This window comes from Chinchilla lanigera, unplaced genomic scaffold, assembly GCF_000276665.1.
Source record: "Chinchilla lanigera isolate Chin_1 unplaced genomic scaffold, ChiLan1.0 scaffold00018, whole genome shotgun sequence".
Taxonomy (NCBI): Eukaryota; Metazoa; Chordata; class Mammalia; order Rodentia; family Chinchillidae; genus Chinchilla; species Chinchilla lanigera.
The window spans coordinates 1,412,561-1,438,094 of record NW_004955419.1 but is presented as its reverse complement, the minus strand read 5'-3'; the positions used below and the strand labels follow the sequence as shown (position 1 = coordinate 1,438,094).

General features: G+C 50.1%; 2 protein-coding genes across 11 annotated transcripts in view; one reads left to right on the top strand and one right to left on the bottom strand.

Moving 5' to 3' along the window:
* The window catches only part of Angptl2 (angiopoietin-like 2), a 32,427-nt gene extending 12,105 nt beyond the window's left edge, over nucleotides 1–20,322 (bottom strand). The window contains exons 1-2 of the mRNA XM_005382438.2: nucleotides 19,844–20,322; nucleotides 6,365–7,230 (exon numbers count right to left, since the gene is read on the bottom strand). Coding sequence (XP_005382495.1) covers nucleotides 6,365–7,181 — 817 coding nt within the window. The 5' untranslated portion in view covers nucleotides 7,182–7,230; nucleotides 19,844–20,322. The remainder of the gene's footprint in view (nucleotides 1–6,364; nucleotides 7,231–19,843) is intronic.
* The window catches only part of Ralgps1 (Ral GEF with PH domain and SH3 binding motif 1), a 259,202-nt gene that overhangs the window by 155,734 nt on the left and 77,934 nt on the right, over nucleotides 1–25,534 (top strand). The gene's annotated exons all lie outside the window — the stretch shown is intronic.

The window sequence follows — 25,534 nt, the reverse complement described above, 5'->3', positions numbered from 1 at the left end:
CCAAGGAACATTCACAGGGATGAGCAGGGCTCTTGGTTCAGGAGAGGCACATCATGGAAGAATTTATCAGACCAAGATTACAACCCTCAGATGCTGGACAAGTGTTTGATGGTCCTTGGTGGGCCAATCTATCCACCCTTTCCAAGGAGGCGCGTTGGCTTCCCTGGTGTTATGATTTGTGTCTAGATGTCTCCCCAAAGCCTCATGTACTTATAAATGGGGCTTATTTGGAATTAGCCTAATCTAGAGTTTGTGATTGATTCATGGTTCAATGCTAGGATTAAGGGTTCTGGGATTAAGGGTGGGTGATTGCTGGATCAATCCACTGATTAGATTGGCAACACCCTAATCCCAGGTATGGATAAGATAAAAGGAACAGAAAGAGGCTTGTCTCCCCATCCCTCTCATTGCTTTTGCTGTCTTCCAATGCTGTGAATGGTTGCCCCTCTACTAAGTGCAACCCTGCCTTGAAGCCAGCTGATTATGGACTGAAACCTCTATAAGCTGTGGGCTAATTAAACTTTTCCTTGTTTTAACTTTGACTGTCAAGTATTTTGTCCCAGCAATGAAAGAAAAGTAGCTAAGACATCCGGCTTCTTATTGATCACTTTTTCATCTTCTAAATGCTCACAAACCCTACTTTCTACTCAAGTCAGTCATTTACTGGGGCTCAACCACAAGCCAATTGGTATGCAATTTGCAGTATTAGGTCCCTTTTCTCTTTGTGAAGACAGGACATTTGTTCAGCACCAAGCCTGGTCTTTGCAGTTTTCTAACAGTTGCTGGCAGTGCTCTGAGATCATGTCAGCCTTGGCCCCCTCATCTTCTCCAGGAAGCTTTTCCTATCCTCAGAAGAGCTACTTAATCTTGCCTTGGGTTCTCCAAATGCCTTATGTGTTTATCTCTGCTGGAATTTTGCAAATGATGACTACCATGTGCCAAAAGCCTTTACCTGTCAGGTGCCATTTCAGTCTATCCTCATGAGTCCCTGCAGTGACGAGGCAGCTCAGAGAGATCACACACCTGTAAGAGTAGGGGTTGGGGGTGGGTGGGTCTGGAGCTCAGGTGTGCCTAGGTTTCTGCTGTGGATTGTGCTATGGTCACTATGGGCTCCTTTGGGGTACTTGCACTGTTGGGGCTATGAACATGTATTGATCTTCCCATCACAGCCTAAGCTGAGTCACTCAGTGCTCCATCTGCCTTTCCACCTGCTGTCTTCTCACTAGCATGAGCTCCATTCTCCTACTTGTCCTCATTCTGTCCTTTGTAGCTGAGGACCCTCTGGAAACAGGGACCCTGCAGCAGACATTCATTAGCATCCAGACCAAACCATGGCAGAGGAGTCCTGCTTTGTGGGGAAGTCTGGGCCGTCTGCAGAGGGATCCTACACGTGATATTTGAGATAGCACCAGATGGTTGAACTTTCTGTACTTTTGGAAATTACCTGAGAAATACCACTTAAAATACTTAACATTTAGAAATTTCAACATTTAGAAATTCAAATAAAACTATTGTATTTATCATTTAAACTACAATTCTATTAGCAAAATTTTTCTCTGTATGTACAGTAATTTTAATTTATTGTATTCAAAAAAGTCTGTTAAGGCAGGATCACTTATGCATTAAAAAAACCCATAAAATTAGCCCAGGTTGTACAGCTCCATCAGCTCATCTTGAGATACAGGACATGTACCATCAGCTTATTTTCAACATAATCTCCATCCAGATTCAGCCAAGGGAAGGCTGAAGCTGAGGCAGTAGTGATGTGGGGATAGGACACTCCCTCCAGTGTCCCCCTTTACTGATGCAGGTAGAAAGTGCAGCAGGTATGCTCAATTACTTTTTTTTTTTTTTTTTCCGGTACCGGGAATCAAACTCAGGACCTCACACTTGCCAGGTAGGCACCGTACTGCTAAGCTATACCCCTGGCCCACTTTGTTGCTTTTATAGTAATGACCTAGCCACTGGGTTCGGACAGACCCAACAACCAGCAAGACATCTTAGACATTCGGCAGTGTGGTGTTAACTTAATTTTGCTTTCTTTGTTTTTTTAAGGAAGCTTTTTGTGGCCTTTCAGGGTTATGATAGAGTCTGCTAAGTAAATTGTCACAATGTTCCATTTATGTGGCAAGCAAGCTGGCCACAGATGACCAGTCTCCAGGATTTTTTACATTACTTCCAGTTTGCCAAGTGCCCAACTGTTGGGATTTCCAGGCTGTGAGATTCCAGATCTCCAGGCTTCTAACAGTAACAAGTTGATAATCTCTTGTGGCTGCAAAAGGGCATTTAGCCCACTGTCATCCTTGGAAAACAGCCTGAGGCAGGGAGGGATAGCTTTCTATCACACTCAAAAGCCCTTTGTGGTTGGTTCTCCAACTCAAGGGAGGAGGAGGAAAGCAGAGCGAGGAGGAAGACCATCCCCCAGAACTGTTCTCCTTGAGTGGCTTTTGTTTAGGAAGAAGCTAACAGAATGAATGCTCTTTAAAATGTTACTGCATTACGTAGTTTGCAATGAATTTGGGAATCCTATTTTGTTTAGCAAATCATTTCAGAAAAAGAAGCATGGCACGGTGCGAACAGAGCACACTCCAGCGGCAGGAGGCCGACGTGGCTCTCTCCTCAGCCCTTGCAGCCTTGAAGGAGGAATCTGAGTCAGGGCACCCACAAGCACCCCCACTCACCCTCAGCATTGCACCTGTCCCAGCTCAGGCCCAGGAGCCCAGGCTGCTAGCGCTGGTTCATCTGCCCCCAAGACCAGCATCTTTTCCCTGGATTGAGGCTTCTTTGCCCCCCAGGAAGAATGGAAGCCCCGGGGTCATAGACTTCATCCTCTATTGTGAACTTACTGTTGTTCTGGGGAATCACTGCCTGCTGCACATAGTGCCTCACTGTGCAGCTGGTGGCACACTATGTGTTCTTCCCACTCTGTCTCTAGGACAGGCATTGTGATAGGTGCCTGGCATGGGTAGGTCTGCCGGGGTGAGCTCAGAGCCTATCCTGTCTTTTCTTTGCCTCTCAGGGCCCTGGCCCCTATCGCTGTCCTCTTTAACAGCAACACCAGGACCCATGGGGATAGGGCTCTGGCCTCATCACAAACATCACTCAAAATAAAATGCCTTAAGTCTGGCCAGCCCTGATACAGACAGGTCAGAGCCCAGGTGGGAAACTAGGAGCTGTCTGGGCCCCTCATCCCTGCTCTCAGTGGGCCCCCCTGGCGTGGGGCCAGCCTGTCACTATCTGGCTGTGGCTAGGCGGTGAGTGCCTGAGTGCTGCTTCAGATAAGGGGCCTGGCTGTCTTAGTCCCCTGGGGAAGGGCATGCTGTGGGCTGAGGAGTTCAAACAATGAGGAATAGAGCAGTGCCTCTGGGGTTGCTGAATGAAAGGCTGAGAGGATGCCAAGGTCTGGGTGCAAAAGTGCTTCGTTTCAAAGGTGTTTCTGAGTGATGTCCCAGGAATAAAGGCTCCTGGGAGAACACAGAGAGGGTTTTGTCTTCCACAACCAAAATCCGTCCAGCTCAGAAGAGGCCTGATAAGAGCTCTCTGCCATTGGCTGAGCTCATGCTCAGTAGAGCGAGGCCATCTGCTTTTTCCTCCCAATTCAGTCCAACTCCAGGAAGGGGTAGGACTTTCCTAAAGACCCTCTTCCTCACATCCCTATCTGTGTTTGTGAGAGAGCTTAGAGGTGAGATGGGCCACAAGAAGTCTGCTGCTAATGATCAAGTAGCAACATTTGAGGGGAATGCTTTAAAGGAAAAAAGTTATTTCCATAATGTAACTTTGATCATTCCTTTCCATGCCATGTACTTTCTTAAAAGGGCTGGTGAGGGTAGAAGCCTTGTTTACACAGTTCCCACGCTCCTTTACCTGTCCTGCAGCTCACACTGGACCATGAGGAAGCAGGAATCTGGGCTACCTGAAATGCCAAGTGTATGCTCCTAGGTCTTTGCCCAGACCCATCTCCATCAAGTACCTACTGGTAACTTGGTTTCCCAACTCCCATGTCTGCCTGGTAAACTCTCACAAGTCCATCAAGATGTAACACAGAAGTCCCAACCTTTCCCGTCCCTCTGCCATGCCACATTAGCGGCCCCGTAGCCCCTCATGTGCTCCTCCGCAGGGTGCTTAGCACACTGACTTAGCGTACAGTGGCCAGACTGCCTAGTGTTCACTGCATTCCCAACTTCAGAAACTCCATTAGGCTGGCCCCATGAGTTCTCAGTGTTTTAGCAATTTGGACCATGCCAGATACTGCCTCCTAGAGAACTCCTTTGTCAAACTTCATGTGTCAGCTTTAGAGACAGAAATGATGGAGATTGGATGGATTCCAGGTGCATTCATGTACCTGCCGCCTCCCCAGACTGAGTTCTTGGGAATTAGAGACCATAGTTTTCAAACCACCCCCAACCCCAGTCTAACCTTGTGCAGAATGAAGCAGGGCCCCCGCCAGTGTTGGCTACACCAAAAGTCATAAAAGTACATGCTTGATTGAATTTCCTTGACAATCTTGTGAGATTATAGCTCTGTCCCCATTTTCCAGAAAGAAAATTGAGACTCAGAGGAGTTAAATAACTTTCTCATGAGCAGACAGCTAATGGGGTTGGGTCTGGGTGCAAACCCAGGTCTTTGGTCTTTCATGCTGTATCCACCAGCTTAGTTCAGTTTAGTTTAGGAATGTCCTGAAGTTGTTGAGTGAGAAACCAGAGATGTTCAGGCAAGAAGAGATCGCTGGGTAACCACTGAGACCCGCCTGACTCATGTCAGGATTATAACCACATTCAGCCAGGCCTTCAGGTTTTCCCTTCTGGGTATTCTGTGGAGACAACGCACCCTGCTGCCTCAGGGCCCCTGAAGTACAGCAGGTGTGGTACAGACAGACCAGCAATCAGCCATTGGATGTCACAGCTGAAAAGGGATTGTTTATTTCAGTGTCCTTGTTTTTAGACTAAAAAATCAAGGTTAAAGGAGACACAGCTTACCATGAGCCCAGCTCTCTGCTAAGCATGCTTTTTGAAGTCTTTCATTTCATAGACTTGTCAGTTGGGAGAAGATTAAAATAGAACCTACCTGAAGCTTCAGGTGAGGAAGCGGAAGTCCAGAGTGGCAGTGACTTGCCTATTGTCCCAGAGCTAATCGGTGGAGGAAGCAGGCTCTGAACCCAGCTCAGTCTGTTCTAGGAACCCACCCTCAACCCCTCACACCTAGTCCACATGTTTCCTTCGAGATGCTCTGCCCTCTGTGTAGCCAACCCTGCCCCTGCCTCCCCATGGAAAAATGCCACCCATTAGTCCTGGTCCTGCCTACTGGTTCAGGTCCTCTCTGGAATTAGCAAGAAATTGCTCTTACCAGTACCAGTGGTTATTTTTTAAAGTGAGAAAGAAGTGTAAAACAGGATATTTTTGGTAAAAGTACTGTATCTCCTTGCTTATCCAGCAAAGTGGTACCCATAGCGCTTAGAACAGACACATGGGCAGCTTCGGCAGAGAGAATCCAGTTCTCACATGGCAGCCCACTTGGAAGGCTGCTGCCTCCTGGATGAGTGAAAGGCTGAGCTCCGGGGGCTGGGCTAGGCTGGCCCTCTGGCAGAGGAGCCTCTGGCCTGACCCCCCAAAACTAAGGATTCCAGAATCCTTGAGCACAGAGGAGTCAGCTCAAGTTTTAAAGTGACAGGGTCTGAATTCACATGCAGCCTGAGGATCCCAAGCCTGGGAGCACATTGCTTAACCTATCCCAAGGGAGCTGAGGGGCTAATAAAGTAATATACCCAAGCTTTCCAACTTGCCATGACTCCATTCCTCCTCTATCATGGTTTTACTGTATTTTAGGATGAAACATATATGTAAGACTAATGGAAGCCTCATTGAAAATCCTAGGCAGTGGAAAAGGCATGGTCTTTCTGAAGTGCCCTTCTGATCCCTCAGTCCCTATTACATGTTAACATACTTTTCATGTGATAATGCTTTATTTCCCCTGGCCTACTGCCAGTTGGGTGACATTTACAGAGTGCCAGCTTGGGGCACAGTACACAAGCCTTCCGGAGTGATATCCTAGCAGCCGATACCGAGCATCTCTTGCAGAGCCTGCAAAAATATGGGCCTCTGTTCCTTCCTTTCAGAAGCCAGTGAACACTGACCCTCTCCTGAGACTCCTGCTTCCTGGTTCTACCTTCAAGCATCCTTCTAAGCAATGCAGTCCCCGCTGTCACCCCACTGGCTCCAACAGCTGGCCCAGGGGATTATAGGGGACTCCACGAGCCCCTAGCCTGGCCTCAGTTGGCAATACTGTTCCCCCACTTGTGGCCATAGCCAAGGGAGACCTGGTGCCCAGCTCAGAGGCCCACATGGGATGGGATCCGGGAAGGACTTACCTGACGGCTTGTCTGTGGAGGATGGGAGGCTGGTGAGGGCAGGCATGGTGGGCAGTGGTGGTGGCAGCACCTTCAGGTTCTGGTCACTCTGGATCTCATTGGTGGAGATCTGGTTGATGATACGGTTGTAGGTGGGTGGCTGGTAAACCCGGGGTGGGGTGACAGGGGGCGGCTGGGGCATGGGCCTGGCAGCGGGAACTCTCTGGCAGTGCTCCTCAAGCTGTGCGATGACCTCTGACTGATTATGGGCCAATGTGGCCAGGTGTTGGTACTTGTGCTCCAAGTCCTTGTACTTGCTGGCCAGCTGCAGCATGTCAGCCGTCTGGTTCAGGATCCTGTTCTCTAGTTGGGAGAGCTCCAGTGCGTTGTCCCGCTTGCGGATGATCTCGTGCAGGAGCTGCATGTAGAGCTGTGTAACACGCGAGTTCATGTTGCGGCTCTCCTTGCGCAGCAGCTTTACTTCGCTCACAATGCCACCATCCACCTCTACCAGCTGCTGCAGCGTTTCAATCTGCCTCTTCTGCTTGAGCAGCTCATTGTTGAGCAGCTCCAGCTCCTGCTTATGCACACGGTTCTCCAGGAGCACCTCAGGCTCCTTGGAGTTGACGCAGATGGCGCCGGTAACCCGCTGCTGGGGTACGATGAAGGTGTAAGTACACTTGTCCTGGGACTCACCTGCTCGCTTATATCTGTTGAGGTAAATAAACTCACTCTGTGAGCCCTCCTCAGTGCCCTCAAAGCCATCCTCTGAGCCTGCAGCAGCTCCCAGCGTGGCCAGCAGTCCCAGCCACCAGCACGTCATGCATAGCGGCCGCATGGTCCTTGCAATGTGGTAGTTACTCTTTGTAGATGGAATCTAGGAAAGCCTGAAAGTAGACAGAGGGGAGAATCAGTGAAGGTCATCCCTGCCTGTGGCCTGTGCCATCATGATCCCATCCTTCTTGTCAGGCAGAGTGTTCCCCTAATGCCGCTTTGGGAGGATACATTCTGTTCTCCTGGAGTTGTGGGGGGGTGGTTGAGAGAGCAGCTGTTTTGGAAGCCTCAGAAGGAGATAGCAGGCACCAGAAGAGAAAGAAGGGAGGGCCTGGGAGTCTTGAGGTCAGAGCTGTGGCTCTGCCACTCCCAAAGCCTGAAACCTTTGCATCTACTCATTCCACACTCTGACACCTGACTATCCCTGTGTAGCACCTGCTGTAGGTTCTCCTTTGCTGCACTTAAGCTTTGTGGGGGCGGGTCCTGGGGCTGATTTAATCTTACATCTCCAGAACATGGCTTGGAGCAGGCTTCCAGCAAATGTTTGTTCAACTAATGAATTGCTAGACACAGTATGGAATGTGTTCAGTGTGTAGTGGACAATGTCAATAGAAGAATGTGTCCGGTCACATGGCTCTAGTCTGTGTTAGCCAAAGTACAGAGCCCCAAACAGGAACAAACAACCAAGCTCTTCTAAATCCAAACATTTGCAACAGCCAGTGACCACACAGTCCAGTCACTGCAACGTGATTAAATCAGACTGGAGCAGAAGGCAGGCACGTGTCTCCAGACATGTTTCAGTACTATTCCTGGGCCATTCATCCCTTCCCCAGCTGTGCATCGAACATTATAGTGTGGAGGGCAGTGTGATAGCTGCTGGGGACATAACTGCAAACGAGACTGAGCCAGCCCCTGCCCTCACAGGGCTTCCGCAGCATCACAGGGTCCCCAAGTGCTGGGAACCAAAAGTGCCATGTGCTGTTGGGAGGGAATCCTAGGGAACTGACCTAGTGGGAGGGGTCAGGACCGCTTCCTTGAGAAAGTGACCTTTACACTGACCCTCGTGGGATGAAAAGGAGGTAGGGTGGGGGAATGTGCACTGTTCCCTCCTCTGGTCCCTTGACTCCCGCAGTCCCCTGGCTCCCCAGCATCATTTCAGGCTCCTTACACCCCTGCTGCTGTTTCTTAAAATGTTCCAGAAGTCTCTTGACCTCACAGCCCTGCTCTGTCCCATTTTTCTGCTCCTCCTTTTGGCAAACTCCTCCAAAGAGTTGCCTACACTCAGGGTTCCAGGAAGCTCCTCTCTCACTATTCCCTGGTGAACCTACCCCGTCATCCCCAGCCCCTAGCCACTCCAGACACTGCAGCCAGGTCAGTGGTGGCCAACATTAAATGGCTGCCTCCTATCCCTGGCTGCTCCTGCTCGGCCTCCTCAGCTGGTTCACCCTCATGCTCTTGTCTTCATGTCTCAAGTCTTGTTGACCTTCTAGATCTCCTGCAGGCTTTGGTTAACTTCAAGCATGGGTCATACCCACAGGCTGTCTGCTTGACTCCACATTCATGTACCCAGTGTTTCTTTTATACATCTACCTCACTGTCTGCTGGGCATCTCAGGCTCCACTTACCCTATTTTTCACTATACCTCCGTCCTCCACACCTGCTTCTCCTAGTTTATCCTGTGTGAGGAAATGCCAACTCTGTTCTAGTTACTCAAGTCAAACACTGTGAAGTGGTCCTCAACTCATTTCTGAAATGTCTTTCGTACCCAACATCTAATTCACCAAGTTATGACATCCTAGAAACGTTCCCAGAATGCTCTGCCACCGTCAACCCAGCGCAGCCTATCTTTACCTTTCACCTGGACTGGTGCAGTGGTTCCTAACTGGTCTCCTGCCCCTGCGCCTCCCTACCCTCCAGTTTGTCCTTGAGTCAGCAGCCAGAGGGATCTTTTACCAAAGTCAGATTGGATTGCTCTTCTCCTCAAAACCCCAGCAGTGGCTCTCCATTTTGGTTTTTGGTTTTTGTGGGGGTTTTTTGGCTCTGCATTTTGGAGTAAAAGTTAATGACTGTCTCAGGCCTCCCTGACCTACCTCTGCTCCCTCTTGAATCTCCTGACCCCTGCCCTCCCTCCTCAGAGACCATCTCCACACACTGGCCTCTGGCTGTTCCTCAAGCTCACCGAGCACACCTACAGCTCAGGGCCTTTGTTCTTGCTGTTCTCTGTGCAGAATGCTCTGCCCCTCTCGCCACTGCTCACACCCCGGCCTCTTCCGGGTCTCTTTACCTTCACCTTCTCAGTGAGGCCCTCCATGTTTAGATGAGACTGTGACCTCTCTGCCTTTTCCTTCGGAGTCCCTGTCACCATCAGATGCATGCCATCTCTTTGTCCCAAGGCGTGCTGCCTGAGGGCAGTGGGGAACTCTGCTCCCTGTGCAGTGCTTAGCATGTCTATTGACGGAATGGAGTACACAGCCCCCAGCAGTTAAGATGCACTGGGGAGTGCTGAGAAAGGGGAACTGAGGAACTGGGGAGCCCACAACAAGGACTCCCGGTAGGGCAGAGCTGTGTCAAGGAGGGCTTTGGAGTGGATTCACTAGGAAATCCGTAACATCCATTGTGCTGCTTTCCTATAGTCAAATGACGCCTTCTGATGGTAGATGCTGTTGTTATTTCCGTTTTACAAAGGAGGAAACTGAGACTCAGACTAAATGACTTGTCCACAGTGATAAATCTAAAAGGTGGCACAATCCGACCCTGGTCTGAGGGACACAGACCTTTAAACTTTTATAACTGGCTGCACAAAAGTGAGCTTAATCTGGTTTAGTATTCTAAAAAAGTGGGGGAGCTTTAACTTGATCATTTTCTGGTTTCACATTCGTCTGCGCTAAAACATTAACCATGGCACAGGACTGAAAGGTTCACCCTCCCTGAACTGCTGGGGGGCTTCCCCAAGGAGCCCCTGGTCTCCACCTGGTGCTAGCCAATGTGCAGATAGAGTGGACCCTGGGCTTCACAGGGCTGTGCTGAGTGAGCTGTTTTCATTGAACACCAACACCCAAGTGTGCTTCCACTGGGCAGCTCAGGTCTTTCGGGTAGGCAGAGAGGTATCTGAGAGCCTCTGGCTTGGGTTTGGGGCCCTGCTGGGAGGTAGGGCTGCAGTGACGTCAGTGGAAACCAGGCAGCGTTTGGGAGTGTTTGCCTGGTTTCCAAAGCACTTTGGCTGCTTTAGCGCGGGTGGCCACGCCTGCCCCAGAACAACAATGGGGAGGAGCCGCGCTTCAGGCTAGGGCGGGCCTGCTTGTGCCTTCCCTAGACTCTTCACCTGCTGTGGCTGGTAACAAACACCTCCGTACCATTAGGGCCTGGCCTTTGCCATTGCCCAAGACATTGCCAGAGGCCCAGAGAGGCAACTGGCTCCAGAAAAAGGGTTGATTTCCAGACCTTCCCAGGCTTCCAGACCCTAGAGGATGCACTGTTTATCATGGAGTTCTAGTCCTTCACAAGCATGGGTTCTCAGAATTTCCCAGGAGAACTCTTCCCCTAGACCCTGAGATCCTGAAGGCTGAGGCTCCTCTGTGGAATGGGGTAATTCATGTAGGTAAGCAACATGGAAGATTTCAGAAACTAGAGATTGGAATAACATGGTAGCCACATGATAACAAGACCTAAACAATGGTAACAGTACAAACTAACGGTAAGGAACGCTGAGGACAGTAGGCTGGATACTTTTGCCACCTCCTTGAATCCTTACAGTTGCCCTATGAGCAGGTACTACTGCGACCCCATCTCACAAAGGGAATCTTGACATAGGTTACAGAGCCTCCCAGCTCAGAAGCAGCCTGCTGGTGAGCCCTAGCACCCTCCTAGAGCTGCCTCATGGTGGCAAGGCCAGAGACATGTGTGATCATAGACTACAATGTCTGGAAAGACCATTTCTTTATTATTATTAGATTAAAAAGTAAACTAAACTTGTGCAGGGTTACAGGTTCTCGAGGCCCTTTGTGGACACAGCAGCTCATTTCCTTACTCCAACATTCCGGACTAGTTATTAGGGTTGTGCACGTTCTGAGGATGGGGAAACTGAAGCTCAGAAAAGTGTCAGGTAACTGGCTCAAAGGCCCATTGCTAGTGCTGGGGCCAGTCTTGAAGCTGCGTGATCATTGTGGGTATCGCTCTTCCATCTCTATAGGACCTGAGCTTTGAGTGATTGGAGCCTACTGACTTGCAGGGAGAAAGGAAGAGAAGGAGTGCCGGGGACCTGACATGTGTTGTCCCGGGTGACACAGAAGGTTTGTCATTCCCCCATTTGACCAGTGGAGGCACTGAAACCCAGATTAGGCCCAATGACTTGCCCAAGAACACACGCAGGTAAGAACCTGAACTGACCCTGCTGGAACACCAGGAGACCTCCTACCAAGGGCTATGCTCCCAGTGCAGCCTTTGGCCTCCGAGGCATTTATTCTCCTTAAAGATTTCAACCCCCTAGACTTTTGCTAGTTTGGCAGTTCTGAAGGGACAGTAATGAGTGTGTTTACTCTTGCTCTCTTGATATTTATTCAACTAATTGCATCCCAAGAGAAATCCCCAACATTCCAATCGTCTTAGGCCTGGAGAAGAGCTCAGCTCCAATCAAAGCCCTGCTCCTCAGTTTCTTCCTTTGACCAACAAAGAAAAGCAAATCCAACTGTTTTCCTTGGCTCCAAAATTAAAGTAAAAACGACTCTTAAAATTGCTTTTCCACATTGTGTTGTGAGGAGTTTCCATTGTACACGGGCTTTCCTCCCCACCAATGACTGCTCCACGTGACAGCCGCTGCACAGGGCAGGCTTGGGTCCTACCCAGCCTCTGGCCTCTGTGGTGAGGCCACCCACCGTGTGTCCACATCCCCTTCACCACTGGGCACTGCAGCCCAGGCTATGGGCCGCTTTGTAGGTGGAAGTGTCATCTTGGTAAAATGGAGCTATGTGCCCTGTGGCAGAACCTCCTGGCCCAGGGCCACTTCTGAGTTCTCACCCAAAGGTTAGAAATGAAAAAAGTTTAAATAATAAAAAATAACAACTGTAGCCAATTGTCACTACGGCATAAGCACTCTGTATACATTATCTCACTTAATCCCCCTAACTACCCTGAAGGAGAGGCCCTGTTATTCCAGGCCTGATGTGTGTGGTGGCCATAGTAATGCACTCCGAAATTCTAGGGCTGCGATGGCAAGCCTTTTAGAGCTGCCAGTAATAACAAACACCCGGCTGAGGCATGAATGCTATATGTTTGCCACCACTGCTCCAGGACACAATGCACATCCTTGGTCTTGCATATATATTGCAGCTATTTTCCAATTCCTACAAAGATGCTTTTAAAGCTAATAATTTACAGGTGAGGGAACTATAGAGATTTGAATCATTTGCCCAAATCACCTAATTACTAAGTAGCAGGGCTGGCAATACAACCCCAAAATACACCCCAAAGCATACTTGCTGTGAAAGTACCAAGGTGAGAGGAGACCCAAGAGAGAATGTCTCTGGCCCTTCAGGCAGGGGGAGGATGGGAAGAGGAGGAGGAGTCCCGAGGACTTCAGACAGCAAAGTAACTTCTCAGTTAAGTTGTGCTCTCAGGAACTGTTTCCTCATTGTCCAGGCTGCACTCCTGCCTGAAGGACACAGAACACCCCACCTCCAGTCGGTGCCACCCCTTGGTCCCTGCACACAGACAGTGGCTGATGATGAGTCCAGGCCAGAGGCGTCCTACCTCTGCAGGAGGCCTGAGAATTGAAAGGCATCTGAACTGCCTGGCCCAACCACGCCTGACTGGCCCCTGATGTTCTAGAAAGCAGGTTCTAGGAAGCTAGAAACTCAAGGTGTGTTTGAGTCTGTAAAGCAGAGCATGAATCAAGATAGTAAACCAACATCAGGACAGAAAAGAGACCAGTGAAAATTTAAACAGTTGTGCCTTTGAAAGCTGGTAGAAAGGCTTAGTGTGCTGGCAGAGTGGTACCCAAGCCAGCTGCTGAACCGTGACATGGGAGGGAGTCAGACAAAGAAAAAACCCTAGAAAAAAAGACACAGGAGGGCTCAGCCGACCTATGACCAACAGTAATGGCTGGTGTTTGTTGTAAACTTGTGTGCCCTCTGTATTCTATTTCTTTGGCTCTCACAGCCCAATACATAGAGGGCCATAGATCTTGGTTGGCCCCACCTGAGGCCTGTGGTCCTATATGATTATTAATAGTGTCCTTTCTCACTCCCAAAAATATCTGATCAGGCAGCACAGTATATGGCTGCTTTTCCTAGGAGAAAGGTGTTATCTGCGCTAGGCACAGAGGAAACCCAAGTGCAGAAAGGTTGGGCCACTCCCTGTCACTTGGAATAAATATTGGGTCTGGGATTCAGCTGACATTGCCAGCCTCATGGCCTCACTCCCACCAAGGTCGTCTCTCCAGCCAGTATGAATAAAAGGTGCCTGTTTGTTTGTTTGTCCAATGGCCAGGATGCAGATTATTTCTTACTCACTGTTGACCGAATGGGTAGAAATGGCTTTCAGGTCAGCACAAGGGTGAGTTTTGTTGAATGTTAGAAAGAGCTTTTTGATCTTGCAAGTGGTGAGACCCCAGAATGGGCATTGGGATGAGTAGTGGCAGCCTCACCTTGGAAAACCTGGAGAAGGGACTATGTATCATTTGTCCTTGGTGATTCACCTCTAGCCTGGAGGCCAGGGAGGGAATAACCAAATCTCCAACTGCCATCCCTCCCAGCCCAAGATCCTGTGAATCATCCCCCACCAGAAGGCCATGTGGGCACCCAAGGAGGCTGCAGTCTGTTCCCAAACCCCGCAAGCCCAGCTCTTACAAGACCTACGAGTGAACAGTTTGTCCCTCCATCTAGCCTTCCATCGCCCGTCCATTTAGCTTTCCCATCTACCCTTCCACCTACAGGAGCGCAAGCATGAACCAGAGGAACTGACAGTCCAGGACTGGAAGTCTTCTGTGTGTGCCTGCAGACGTGACTAGGGGTGGGGTGCCCATGACTGGACTCACGCTGCTGCCATGGGTGAGCTGCTGGCTCCAGGGGAGGGCTGAGCGCATGGAGCCGGGTTGTGGTCACAGTATGAGATCATAGGGCAGCGGGGATGCGGTTAAGCAGTGGAGAGCTGGTTGCCTTTGCCAGGGGAACAAGAAGACTGCTGTTACTTTTTCATCGTGCATTTTTTGGGAACCATTTTGAGATTGCCCCAAAGTCCACGCGCTGAGCCCTCTGTGCCAGGAGCCATGGCCGGCACAGCACAGGCAGGGAATCTGCAGAAGCCTTTCGAAAGCCCAGCTTCTGAGTTGGCTGCTGCATTTCCAGCAGTGCCTGATGTGCTCTGGAGCCTGGGAACCGGGGGAGCCCCGCCTGCGAGGGAGGAGTGAGGGGTTGGGTGGATAGCACTCCCTAGGGTGACTTCCTAGGAAATCTCGGCCTCACTTTGAGCTGCTCTTCTGGGGCAGCTGAGCAGATGAAGTCACTTACCCAGGGGCGTAGAGCTGCCAAATGGTAGAGCTGTGCTTGGAGCCAGATACGTATCCCCCAGGGTCAGCCTTCTTACCCACACAGTCCTACCTGGCTCCTGACCTTTGGGTGCTCTCGCCCCTGCCATCCACACTGTGCTCACTTCAGGACCACCTTTCTCAAGCTCACACCTGGTCGTGTTAGTGTCCTGCTCACAGACGGCCGCCTGCCTTTGCACACGCTGTGCTTTCTTCTCCACTGTCCCACCTGATGTGTGCCTGCCTTCCTATTTAAGGTGGCCTCTCTCTCAAGGTCATTTCCCTGTGAAAACACACATTTGCAGTAAGGTCCTCTCCCTCTAGCTTGCAGGGGCAGCTATAGCTGCCTCCAACCCAGCATCCAGACTGAATCTGTGCATCTGTCTGCCCTACACCTTAAGCTTCTTATAAGCAGGTTGAGAGGAGATTCCCCTCTGAATGCCCAGGACCCAGGATAGCACCTGTGCTACTAAACAGGAGCTCAAGGATGGTGTTCATTCCACGTTTCCTGAGTATTTCCTCAGTCACGGGGATGGGGGTGGGTGGAGCAGAGATAGAGCAGGGAAAAGAAAAGAGCGGAGGTATCCTGCAGGGGTCCACAGCACCAAGCACTCATCGTAATGCCAGGGAGGACACCCAGATAGGGTGGCTCAGGGGGTCTGATCCAGCCAGGCTAGGGATTGGGAGGAGGCAGGGGATGAGAAGGCAGGAGAGGTACCTCAGAAGAGCCTGGCTGAGCAGCAAGGAAGGGGCTGCCATGTTTTCTGGTGGGACAATGTCTGAGTTACTTTCTTGTTGCTGAGACAAACTACCCAATACCCAAAGTTAAAGGAGGAAAGGTTTATTGTAGTTCACATTTTGTAGAGGCTTCAGTTCATAATTGTTGGCTCCCAGGCAGGGTGGCTTGGCCGAGGAAAAACAGCTCATGGCAGAAAGAGAAGGCAGAAGGCAGCAAGCAACAAGCAGTGACCACAGTAGCCCTGTTTCTGTCCCTTATATTCTATCTAGGCTACCCACACTTAGGGTGGGTAGCACTCACACCCCAGGTGGGACACCCTTAATCCTAGCATCACACCATGAATCAGTTCCAGCATCACATCCTGAATCCCAGCATCACAACTGAGGATGCGGCCACCTCTGAAAAGCTCCACCTATGACTGCATGAGGCCTTGGAGGGACATCTAGATACAAACCATCACAGGCAGGCTAGTTAGCTTGGAAGTGTGGGTTCCGAGGTTCCAAATGGCTTCATCACCCTAGGGCCTCATTCATTCCACATACCCCTCCTGTGCCTGGCTGGGGTGGGTTTGGAGGTTTGGCAATGGCTGAGGCACACACGGCCTTTCCTGGCAGCAGTTGGAGCGGGACCTCCTCATGCAGGACTTTGGGCATCTGGGACATAAGAACAGAATTCATCCTGGGCTTTTCCACAGTGGCCTTCACCCACATGCCTGGGCAGCAGAAGGGACTGAGGCTCTGGGGTTGCTGGCCCCAAGACAGGCTCATTTCACCAGGGAACAGACCTGACACAATAGCTCGATTGTCAGGCCTGGCTCTCCCACCCAACATTTTAACATTCCTGTGATCAGAATGTGTCTCACAATTGATGTGTACGTGGAACAGGACACTGTAATAGCTTAACCCCCCCCCTCCCCAAAGCTATTAAATCAGTCATAAGACTCTCAGTCCCTGTGAGGGAATATAGTTTTGTCGTAGAAACTGCCCCCAAGTGAGGTTTCTGATGTAACCTGTGTATGACCACAAACTCCGAGATGTCTGAGGCTGAATAATCCTTCTATTTGGGATGTTTTATAAAGTCACAGAAAGGATCTGCTATTCAGTGTATTGACTTTTTCTTGAGGCTTCTGCATCACAGTTGTGCAGGCTGGAGTGGGTGGGCTAGAGTGAGTACACAAGTTTGGGTTTGAATCCTTGCTTTTTGGCCACTGGTGGATTATGGGAGAGGTACTGTGCCCCTAGGCCTCAGTTTCCACTTCTCTAAAATGGGAACAGCACTGCCCATCTTGAGGACTCTCTCAGCTCCACAGGCCTCTTCTTTACAGGCTCTCATACTATTGTGTATTTGTATTGTTACTTACCAACTGCCTGGCTCATTCTGCTGGGCTCTGGGCTCTACACAGCAGAGCCCCACCCCCATCTGTGGATTGTCAATTGAGAACATTCCACATTAAATGGGCTACGATTCAAAAGGCCAGAGGTTGAAGGTACCTGCTCTGGGCAAGGTACTGTCCTGTTGTACCTACCAGTGCCGTCTCCCCATGCTGTCTCAGGGCAGCCCAGTGAGCTCCACTTCTGCACTTCTAAAAGAGTTTCCAAGTAGGGGTGTTGAAAAGGAGTAAGTGGTGTCTTAGTGACAAAGACAAATGTTTCCTTGAGGCCCTGCCCCCAAGTGCTAGTGCCAGATCTCTGATGTCAGGGAGAGTGCTGCTGTGTACCCAGGCTATGTGGCTGCCAGGGCTCGTTTGTAAGAGATAAAACCATTGTGCCTCTTCTCTCTCACAAGTGAGTGCCTGTGGACAGCAAGCTATACACAAAAGCCGTGAGCATGTGGCTCTCACATGGGGGGTGCAGCAGCAGCAGACCTGGCTACTGAGGACACAAGGCAAAGACCCAGTGGTAGCATCGAGATAAGAGAATTTGAGGCACCATGAACAAAGCAGTGGGGTGAGCTGAAAGAAGCCAGGCTTGGAGCCAGACAGTCTTGGATTCCAGTTCTACATAATCACTTGACCTTTGGGCAAGTTTACTTCTCTAAGCCTTGGTATCCTCATCTGTAAAATGGGATGCTAAAATTAGAACCTACCTCCTAAGGTTGTGGTAAGGATGAAATGAGATCAAGTACATGTCTCACTTAGCCTCATGGGTACTTCATAAGTCACTGTGAGATCCTTGCACTGCCTACAAACCTGCAACAGTACTCGCAGTGTCACCGGGATGTGTGCATTACACATTTGCATCTGTTCCACCAACACTACCTTTACTGAGAAGCAGTTAGTCAGTTTTTGTTAGAGAGGCCCATGAAGTCAGTCAGAGCGTCTGGCCAGCCTCAGTCAGAGCCTGAGCTGGCCAGAGACGATGAACCATTGTGCTCTAGGCCACAGCAGGGAACCCTGTGGCTTTAACAGCCCCAGAGGCCCATGCTAGAAAAGCACATATTTCACACAGCAGCTTTCAAAATGCCCGAGAGCTCAAAGAGCCCCTGGGACCCTGGAGCCACAGGATGGAAGCTGTTGTCCTGGGCTCAGATCTACCAGTGTTATGTAGAGCAAGATCCACCACCACAGCCAGGCTTGGTGATGGCGCCTTCTTTCCTCTCCTCCTGCAACTCCAGGGCAGGCCTGGCCACTGTTCCTGGTACAGCTCGGAGGAAGTCCTGTATTCTCACCCCCTGTAGTTCTGGGGGATGCCAACAGGCAGACAGTAGTGCCAGAGGGGTAGTGGGATGAGCGGGTACTGTGCCTGTGAGGCTGGAGCTTTGGTCCACGTGTCTATACTTTTCCTTAGTGTGGACCTCAGGGACTCAGATGTACCATAGGTGGCCCCACACTCCTGCCCTACTGGAAGGTTCCTCAGTAGGTAGTGGTGGTGGCCACAGAATTGGCTCTGCCTTCTGGAACTTTTCTGAAAACTGCAGAAGGGTTCTTCTGTGTGTCTACCACAGGGAAAGAATTTGGATCCCCATGCATCCCTCTGTGTGATTCTGATTGTTATGGCTCACAAAAATGGGTGACTAATGTTTTCTAAGTGTTTGCTGCACACCAGGCACTATAGAGGGCTGAGGGCACATGTGTTCCTTCTAAAAAGCAGTGGCATGTGGCTCAGGGCAGCCCTGGAGCCACACCACTGGGCTCAAGCCCTGGCGCAGCATGGATGAGCCACGCAGCCTTTGGCATGGCATTTCACTCCTACCTGTTTCCTCATCTATAAAATGGGGGTGGATAATGGTGTCTACGTTGTAGAATGGTTGTGAGGATTCTGTGGATTGGTAAGCACCTGGCTCCGCTGTTTCTGAGATGGGTACTATTATTGTCTCATTTCGTGTATCAGGAAACTGGGGTTTAGCAAGGCTAACTGTTCTGCCAGAGCCACTTAGCTAGTAAGTAGAAGAGCCCAGACCTGAAGCCAGCTCATGACCTCTACCCTACTCTGCCTGCACTTGGAAAAATCCGTGTGAGGAGCAATTGGCCGGCTTCGGAAGTGGCGTTCTCAACTTTCCCCAGAGCCCTGGTGAAAAGAGATCCTTTTCTGAGTAACCGAACTGGCCCCTGGGAGCTCTCATAATCCCACACAGAGGCAATAGCTGACCCGTGACACACATATCACAGAGGCTGAGGGAAGGATCAGTGAAGAATTTCTGTTTGGAAATGTTATCTAACCATGAGCACTTTCAAGGGACTTGGTATGTGGTGCCTGCACCATGCCTTGCTGGGCTGCCAGGGAAGCCATGTCCAGCTGGTGAGGACCCCAGGGGCCATCCAGTGCTAGAGGGGTCAGGCACCCTTGGGCATAGAGGGAAAGCCAGGGCAGCACTTTGCCCCAGTCACAGTGGCAGAAACTTGTGGGTGACACATCCCATCCAGCACAGGAGGAAGGAAGCCTCAGCTCCTCTCCTCACCCACTGGAGGGATGTGAGCGAGGCTTCCCAGCCCCAGGAAGCTTTGGAGCCAGGGCCCGGCTGCCTCGGGACTGCATTTGCTTCTGCTTTTGCCTTGGCAAGTTCTCCATGCTAGGTTCCTAGGAGCCCAAAGACTAAAGGCACTTGCCAAGCCCTTGGCTACCCTGTAGCTGCCCCTCAAAGCACAAACCTACACACACACATACACACACACCACACACCACACACCACACACCACACACCACACACACCCTGGCTGCTGCAGCTCCTGTGCACCCAGGAGCCGCCTGCCCTCACCCCAGAGGCTCTTTGTCTGGGGCTCACTGATGAAGTCCTCAGCTTCCCAGCCCACGATTTTGCGCCCAACCCTGCCCCTGCCCCTGCCCAGGTTTCCACAGTGCTGCTGGCACATCCTTGTTTGGCTCCAGATGAAAGTAGGAGTGACCCCTGTGGGTCAGCTGCACACACCCCACAGCTGGAGGGGTCAGAGTGGTTAAACCCCCAGCCACAGGGGAGAGGGGCAGCTGGGGCGCCTGCCCCTGCCCCTTTTGCCGCAGCATCGGTTCCTTACCTCTTCCTCCTGCTTGCCTCCCAGGGCGGCTGCTCACATGCTTCACGGTGGCAGTCTGTCCACAGACTCCAGGAGGGGACCCAAGTCGCAGGCCGCACTGGCAGCCCAGCAGCACTGCCTCACTGGCCTCTGCCGGCTCTGCCCACAGCCGGCTCTGCGGGGCTGGGCGGGGGCTGGCCTGGGTGCTGTCAGGCTGATCACAACCTGCTTCTGCTCACAGCGGGGCGGGCAGCTGCCTCAGTGCCATGCTCTGCAAGTCTGGGGCTCGGCAGCACCGCTCAGGGCTCGGGGTCCATCCTCAGGCCGACTGCAGCAGCCTCATTTGAACTCCCAACTCCTTTGTGGAGCCTTTACATGCCGCCAGAGGAAACTCTGAGCACAGCCTGACCCTGGTTGGCTGCAGGCACTTTTCTCCACCCACCAGTGCAAGAGGATCCCCCAGGCCCCAGAAAGGCTCCGGGCCTCCCCTCAGCCCCAGACAGGGGCGGGCCGCCCAGTGATGTCACATAGCTCCGGCCCCAGCTGGCCCGGCCCCTCCCGCCTGCTTTGGCGGCCTCGGCGGCCCCCTCCTTCCTTGGCACAGGCAGCCTGGCCAGCTCTACTCCCTTCCTCACCCGCTCCGCAAAGCCTAGGCAGCTCCAGGGCGCCCTGTGGAGGCAGAGTGCGTCTCTTTACTCAGGTAATGGTTTAGATCCGCTGCAGCTGTGCTTGCAGCCGACCTCCTGACTGCTTCTTGCTGTGCACTGCCCCACAGAGCTGATCTACGGCCACAGCTCAGCCCCGCAGCCTCTGTCTTGTCAGCTCCCTCACTTTCCTCTCCAAACCCGGAGGAAGGAAGCCCAAGGCTGAGCACACAGAAGCTGGAGGCATTAGCATGAGACAGTGGCTCGGGACCACAGGCTGGGAGAGTGCACTGGAGAAGAACTGTTCCTTACCCCCAGATCACCTCTCAGTCTCCCTTCCCTGCAGCAGTGAGTCAGTTATAACCCCCAGCCCCACGCTCCTCACCCCTGTAAACTACCTCAGCGAGATGCCCTGAGGGTTTCCCAGAGGTCACCCAGGGAAGCTTTGCATAGGCTCAAAGATGCTGCAGGATATGCAGGCTGGGATCCCACACCCCAGACCTGCCCAGGCTTAGCCTTAGGGGTCTCATCAGCTGGGATTTGGGGAGTCTTCTAGGACAAAAGCCTGGGACCCATGGAGTCCTTGGCACAGTTGGCCATGTTGGAGGAGCTCAGCAGTTCATAGGACCAGGCAGGAAAGATGTCAGATACCCCCAGACAAGCATTCTCCAGACTCATCAGCCTGTCCCCCAGGGACCAGAGGAGCGCAAGCCTCACAGGTGCTCCAGGGCATAAGTTCATCCCTCTGCTTGAAGTGTGGGAAATACTGCTACATTACTGCCAGCAGTAGAGTCTTTCTCGTGGGGCCCCAGGAGTCAAGGAGCAGAGATAAGCCATTCTACTGTTTCATGTCCAAACTCCTTCACCACAGACTCCAAGAGGGTAACAAAATGGCTGGTTTAGGCTGTTGAGTTTGACTGGTGATTTGTTACACAGCAGCAGTAACGTGAGCAGACCGCGAGGCCAGGGAACTGAAAGAGCCACTGAAAGGTTTCAAGCAACACAGTATGGAGACCTGCTTTTATTTTGGTTGTTGGGCAGCAACTGGCCTGAGGGGAGCCGCAGACTAGGCATTTGGAGCTGGTCACAGTCACAACCATCCTGGCAAAAAGAGGCGACTGGATGCTGCAGCAGCCCTGGGTCTGGAGGCAGTCCCTAGGACTGTCCTGCCCACTGAGACTAGGTACAGCCCAAGCCCCTTGGTTTCTATAAACATTCTCTTTTCCTAGGTCCTATCAGATAGGGAAGGGAACAGCAGGGTCTTGCCCATATTTTCACAACTCTCTGTCCTTTGGTGGCTCAGGACAGTTGCTTGCCATGCTGTGAAGAGCTTAAAAGCCCTGAAGTCAAATCCAGTTCTGCCACTCATTACCTCAGAGCCTCACCTTCCTTAACTGTAAAGTGAGGATAGTACAAATGTGTACCTCACAGGGTTGTTGTGAAAGTTGAATGAGATACGACACATTAGTGTCGTTCACACTGGTGAGTGCATAGTTCAGTGACTGTTAGGTGAAATAAGTTTTATTCCTTCCTTCACTAGGCTGTGAGTATCCTGAGAACAGGGGCCCGGGTGGGCCACATAGGACAATCCTGTTGTTTGGTCCATGCGGAGGAGAAAACTAATAACTGACTGGCTGGGGAGGGTGAAGAGCTGTGCGCACAATCTGTCAGACCTGGTGCAGATCCCAGCCCTGTCACTAATCTTAGACAACTTTCTTATTCTCTTTGAAACTTTGTTTTCACATTTATAAAAACAGAAATGATAACACTTTATGCTCAGGTGAGTGTGAGGATTGAATAAGATAATGCACCCAAAGCCTGGCCTTTGACATCCAGTGCCCCTGCCCCTGTTCCCCACTCTTCCCCTGCTCACCCAGAGCATCTCCCTCAGGCTTCTAAGTTGATGACTCCCAGAGCTCAGAACCCCCCACACCAGGAACTTCATCTCACATTTCCACTTGGCTGTGGGATGGACGCCTTGTATGACTAAAAGCATTAGAGGAGAAAGGAATCTTCATTTTCACTTTTAGCTTTCATCAGGATGAAAAATGTGTAATGTTTATATAGTAACAAAATACAAAGGATCTTAATATATGTACCATAATTTATATAAAGGATTTCATATGCTTTTCATGTTTTATCACTTTTCTGACAGTGACAGTTAATTTTTTCTGTTGGGAATGTTAGGACAGTCTACTGAGATACTAGATACATGGCAAGAGTGTATGTTTGGAGGGGCTATGTGTGTACTACATTAAGCAAGATGTGCTTGGGAGGGGCCACTTTGCTGTGTCTTGCAACCTCAGAGTCCTACTGACATTTAAAGGTGTACATATCCAAATTGACACTCCCATTTCAACCCTTTTAAGATGTCTTGACTGTCTTCTGGCCAACATTGCTTCAGATGGGAAGTCAGCTGCCTTTCCTTAATGTTGTTTCCTGTGTGCATAATGAGTCTTTTTTCCCCTTGGCTTTTTTAAAAAAGATTTTTCTATCTTTGATTTTTGGCAGTTTGATTATGATGTGATTAAGCATGATTTTATGAGTCTTTTGGACCAATGGGTTGGGAATTTTTTTCCACTGAATTTGAGACTATAGGGCAGTGATGGCAAGCCTTTTAGAAATGAATGCCCAAACTGCACCTCAGAACCCACTTATTTATCACAAAGTGCCAACACTGTGATTGAGCCTGAGTACTAAGTAAGGTTTCAGTTTAGAGAAATGACTCATACATTGACATCTTTTGTCTTGAAAGAAAAACAAGTAACACGCATGGCATAGGTTCACCACCACTGCTGTAAAGGAAGTTTTTGACCATTATTTTAATCATTCAAATATTTTTTATGCTCAAGTCTCCCTCTCCTCCTCTTTTTGAACTCAGTTTGCACATGTGTTGTCACACAGGTCATTGACGTTCCATCGTTTACTCATTTATATCTTTTCTTGTGCTTCAGTTTGGATCATTTCTGTTCCCTGTCTCGACCTTCACTAATTCTTCTTAATCAGTATCTCACGTATTGCTAATCTCACCTGAAATATCTTGTTAGATACTATAATTTTGGCTGAAGAATTTCCACTTGTATTATTTTTATAGTTCTCATTTCTCTTCTGGAGTTGCCGATCCAGTCATTCAGTCCGTCCTTCATTTCCTGAAAATCCTGTGCGTTTTTATAATAGTCATTTTAAAATCTTTTGTCTACTGATTTTAACATCTGGGTCAGGAGTAGACCTGACTTTGTTGACTTTTTTTTTCTCTTGACTGTGGATCACATTTTCCTATTTCTTCACGTCTTTAGTTCTATTGTGTACTAGATACTGTGCGTACTATATTGAAGAGACTGTATCGTAACATTTTCTTTTAAAGAATGTTGTTTTGTTCTAGCAGGCAGTTAAATTACTGGATTTTATGGAGCTTGGTTTTTAGGCTTTGTTTAGGTAGATTTATTTTTGTTTTTACTCATAGCCTTAGGCATAATCCTTAGTCGTGGTGTTACTGTAGGACATGGCCTTTGTGGCACTAAATCAAAAGTTTAAATGTCTGCTGAGCTGTTCTAACTTGTCAGGACTTAAACTCCAAACTGATTACCAGGAAATTACTCCTACTACTGATTTCTGTGGTAGTCCTTGGGGTCCCTCTCCATAAGTTAGCTAAGGATTTGAGGGGAACTTGTGTATTAGTACATAAGCTGACACTTACGTAGCTTTCACCTTTCTTCTACCCCTTCCTCTCCAATTTCCAGCCTCAAAATTCAATCCATTTCTCACCTTCCTACAAGTAAGACTGCTGTTTTCTGTTGCAGTCTTGTGTTCTGTGCAGCTCCATGCAGCAGGAAGTGTCCTGGGGCCCCATCACCATCAGGAGATGGTGGAACCTTTAGGAGGTGGGGCCTAGTGGGAGGAAGTTACATCACTGGGGTGTGCCCTTGAGGGGGATACTAGGGTCACAACCTTTCCACTTCTTGTCTCTTTGTTTCCTGGTAGCCCTGAGGTAAACAGACTTCCTCTCCCACATCCTCCTGCCATGATATCCTGTGCTGCCACAGGCTCAAAGCAAGAGGGCCAGTGACCATGCACTGAAACTTCTGAAGTCATGAGCCAAAGTAAGCCTTTTCTCCTTATAAATTGACTATCTCAAGTATTTTTTTTCACAGTGAATGAAATCTAATATACCTCTTAAGAGTTCTATGAGGGAAATATTATGACTCTGTTCTACTAACAAGACATTGAAGCTTAGGAAACTAAAGTTCTCAGCACCAGGCCAAACAGCTAGGAAATAAAAGGACTGGGATTAAAACCTGTGTTATGCTGGGCATGGTGGCTCACGCCTGTAATCCCAGCACTCAGGAGGCTGAGGCAGGAGGATCATTGTGAGTTCAAGACCAGCCTGGGCTATAAAGTGAGCCCAAGTCCAGCCTGAACTGTATAGCAAGACCCTGTCTCAAAAAGACAAAAAAAAAACCTGTGTCAAGCTAGGGAAAACACAGTTTTCCTGAAAACAAACTGCATTTCAATTCTAACACACTCTTATTTTAAGTTCTCTGGAATCAGAATGGATCTTACAGTCAGTATCATATCATAGTCTAATAGGAAGCTTTTTTCTTTCTTAGTGAGACATAACACATTTTATAGTTGAAGACTTCGTGTCAGATTCAAGACAGGGTGGCAGTTTTAGTCATCAAGGCTCCAGTGAGGTTGGCCCACGACTGAAGGACAAAAAGGCAAAGCCCCTCCTCTATGATCAGCTGGTCTTGGAAAGGCCTGGGGGAGTGTCAGGAGCATCAGGAAGCCTGTTGAACTGCCAAGAGCCTCCATCCACCCAGATGTAATAAAACAGCTGCCTCTAAGTTGAGAGCAAGCCAGCTGGTCCCTCCTCTCCTGGAGGCCTGTGTCAGGTCCTATGACTTGCTGCCCCATGCTGAGGGAGGGGGTGTATGTTCTGTGTCTCTGGTGAGGAAAAGCTTGTATCTGCAGGAAGATTCCAAGACAGTGCTACTGCCCAGTGTCACAAAGGATAGCAGGCACCATGCAAAATCCTCTGAGGACACTGTCTGTTGAACACTTGGCAAAC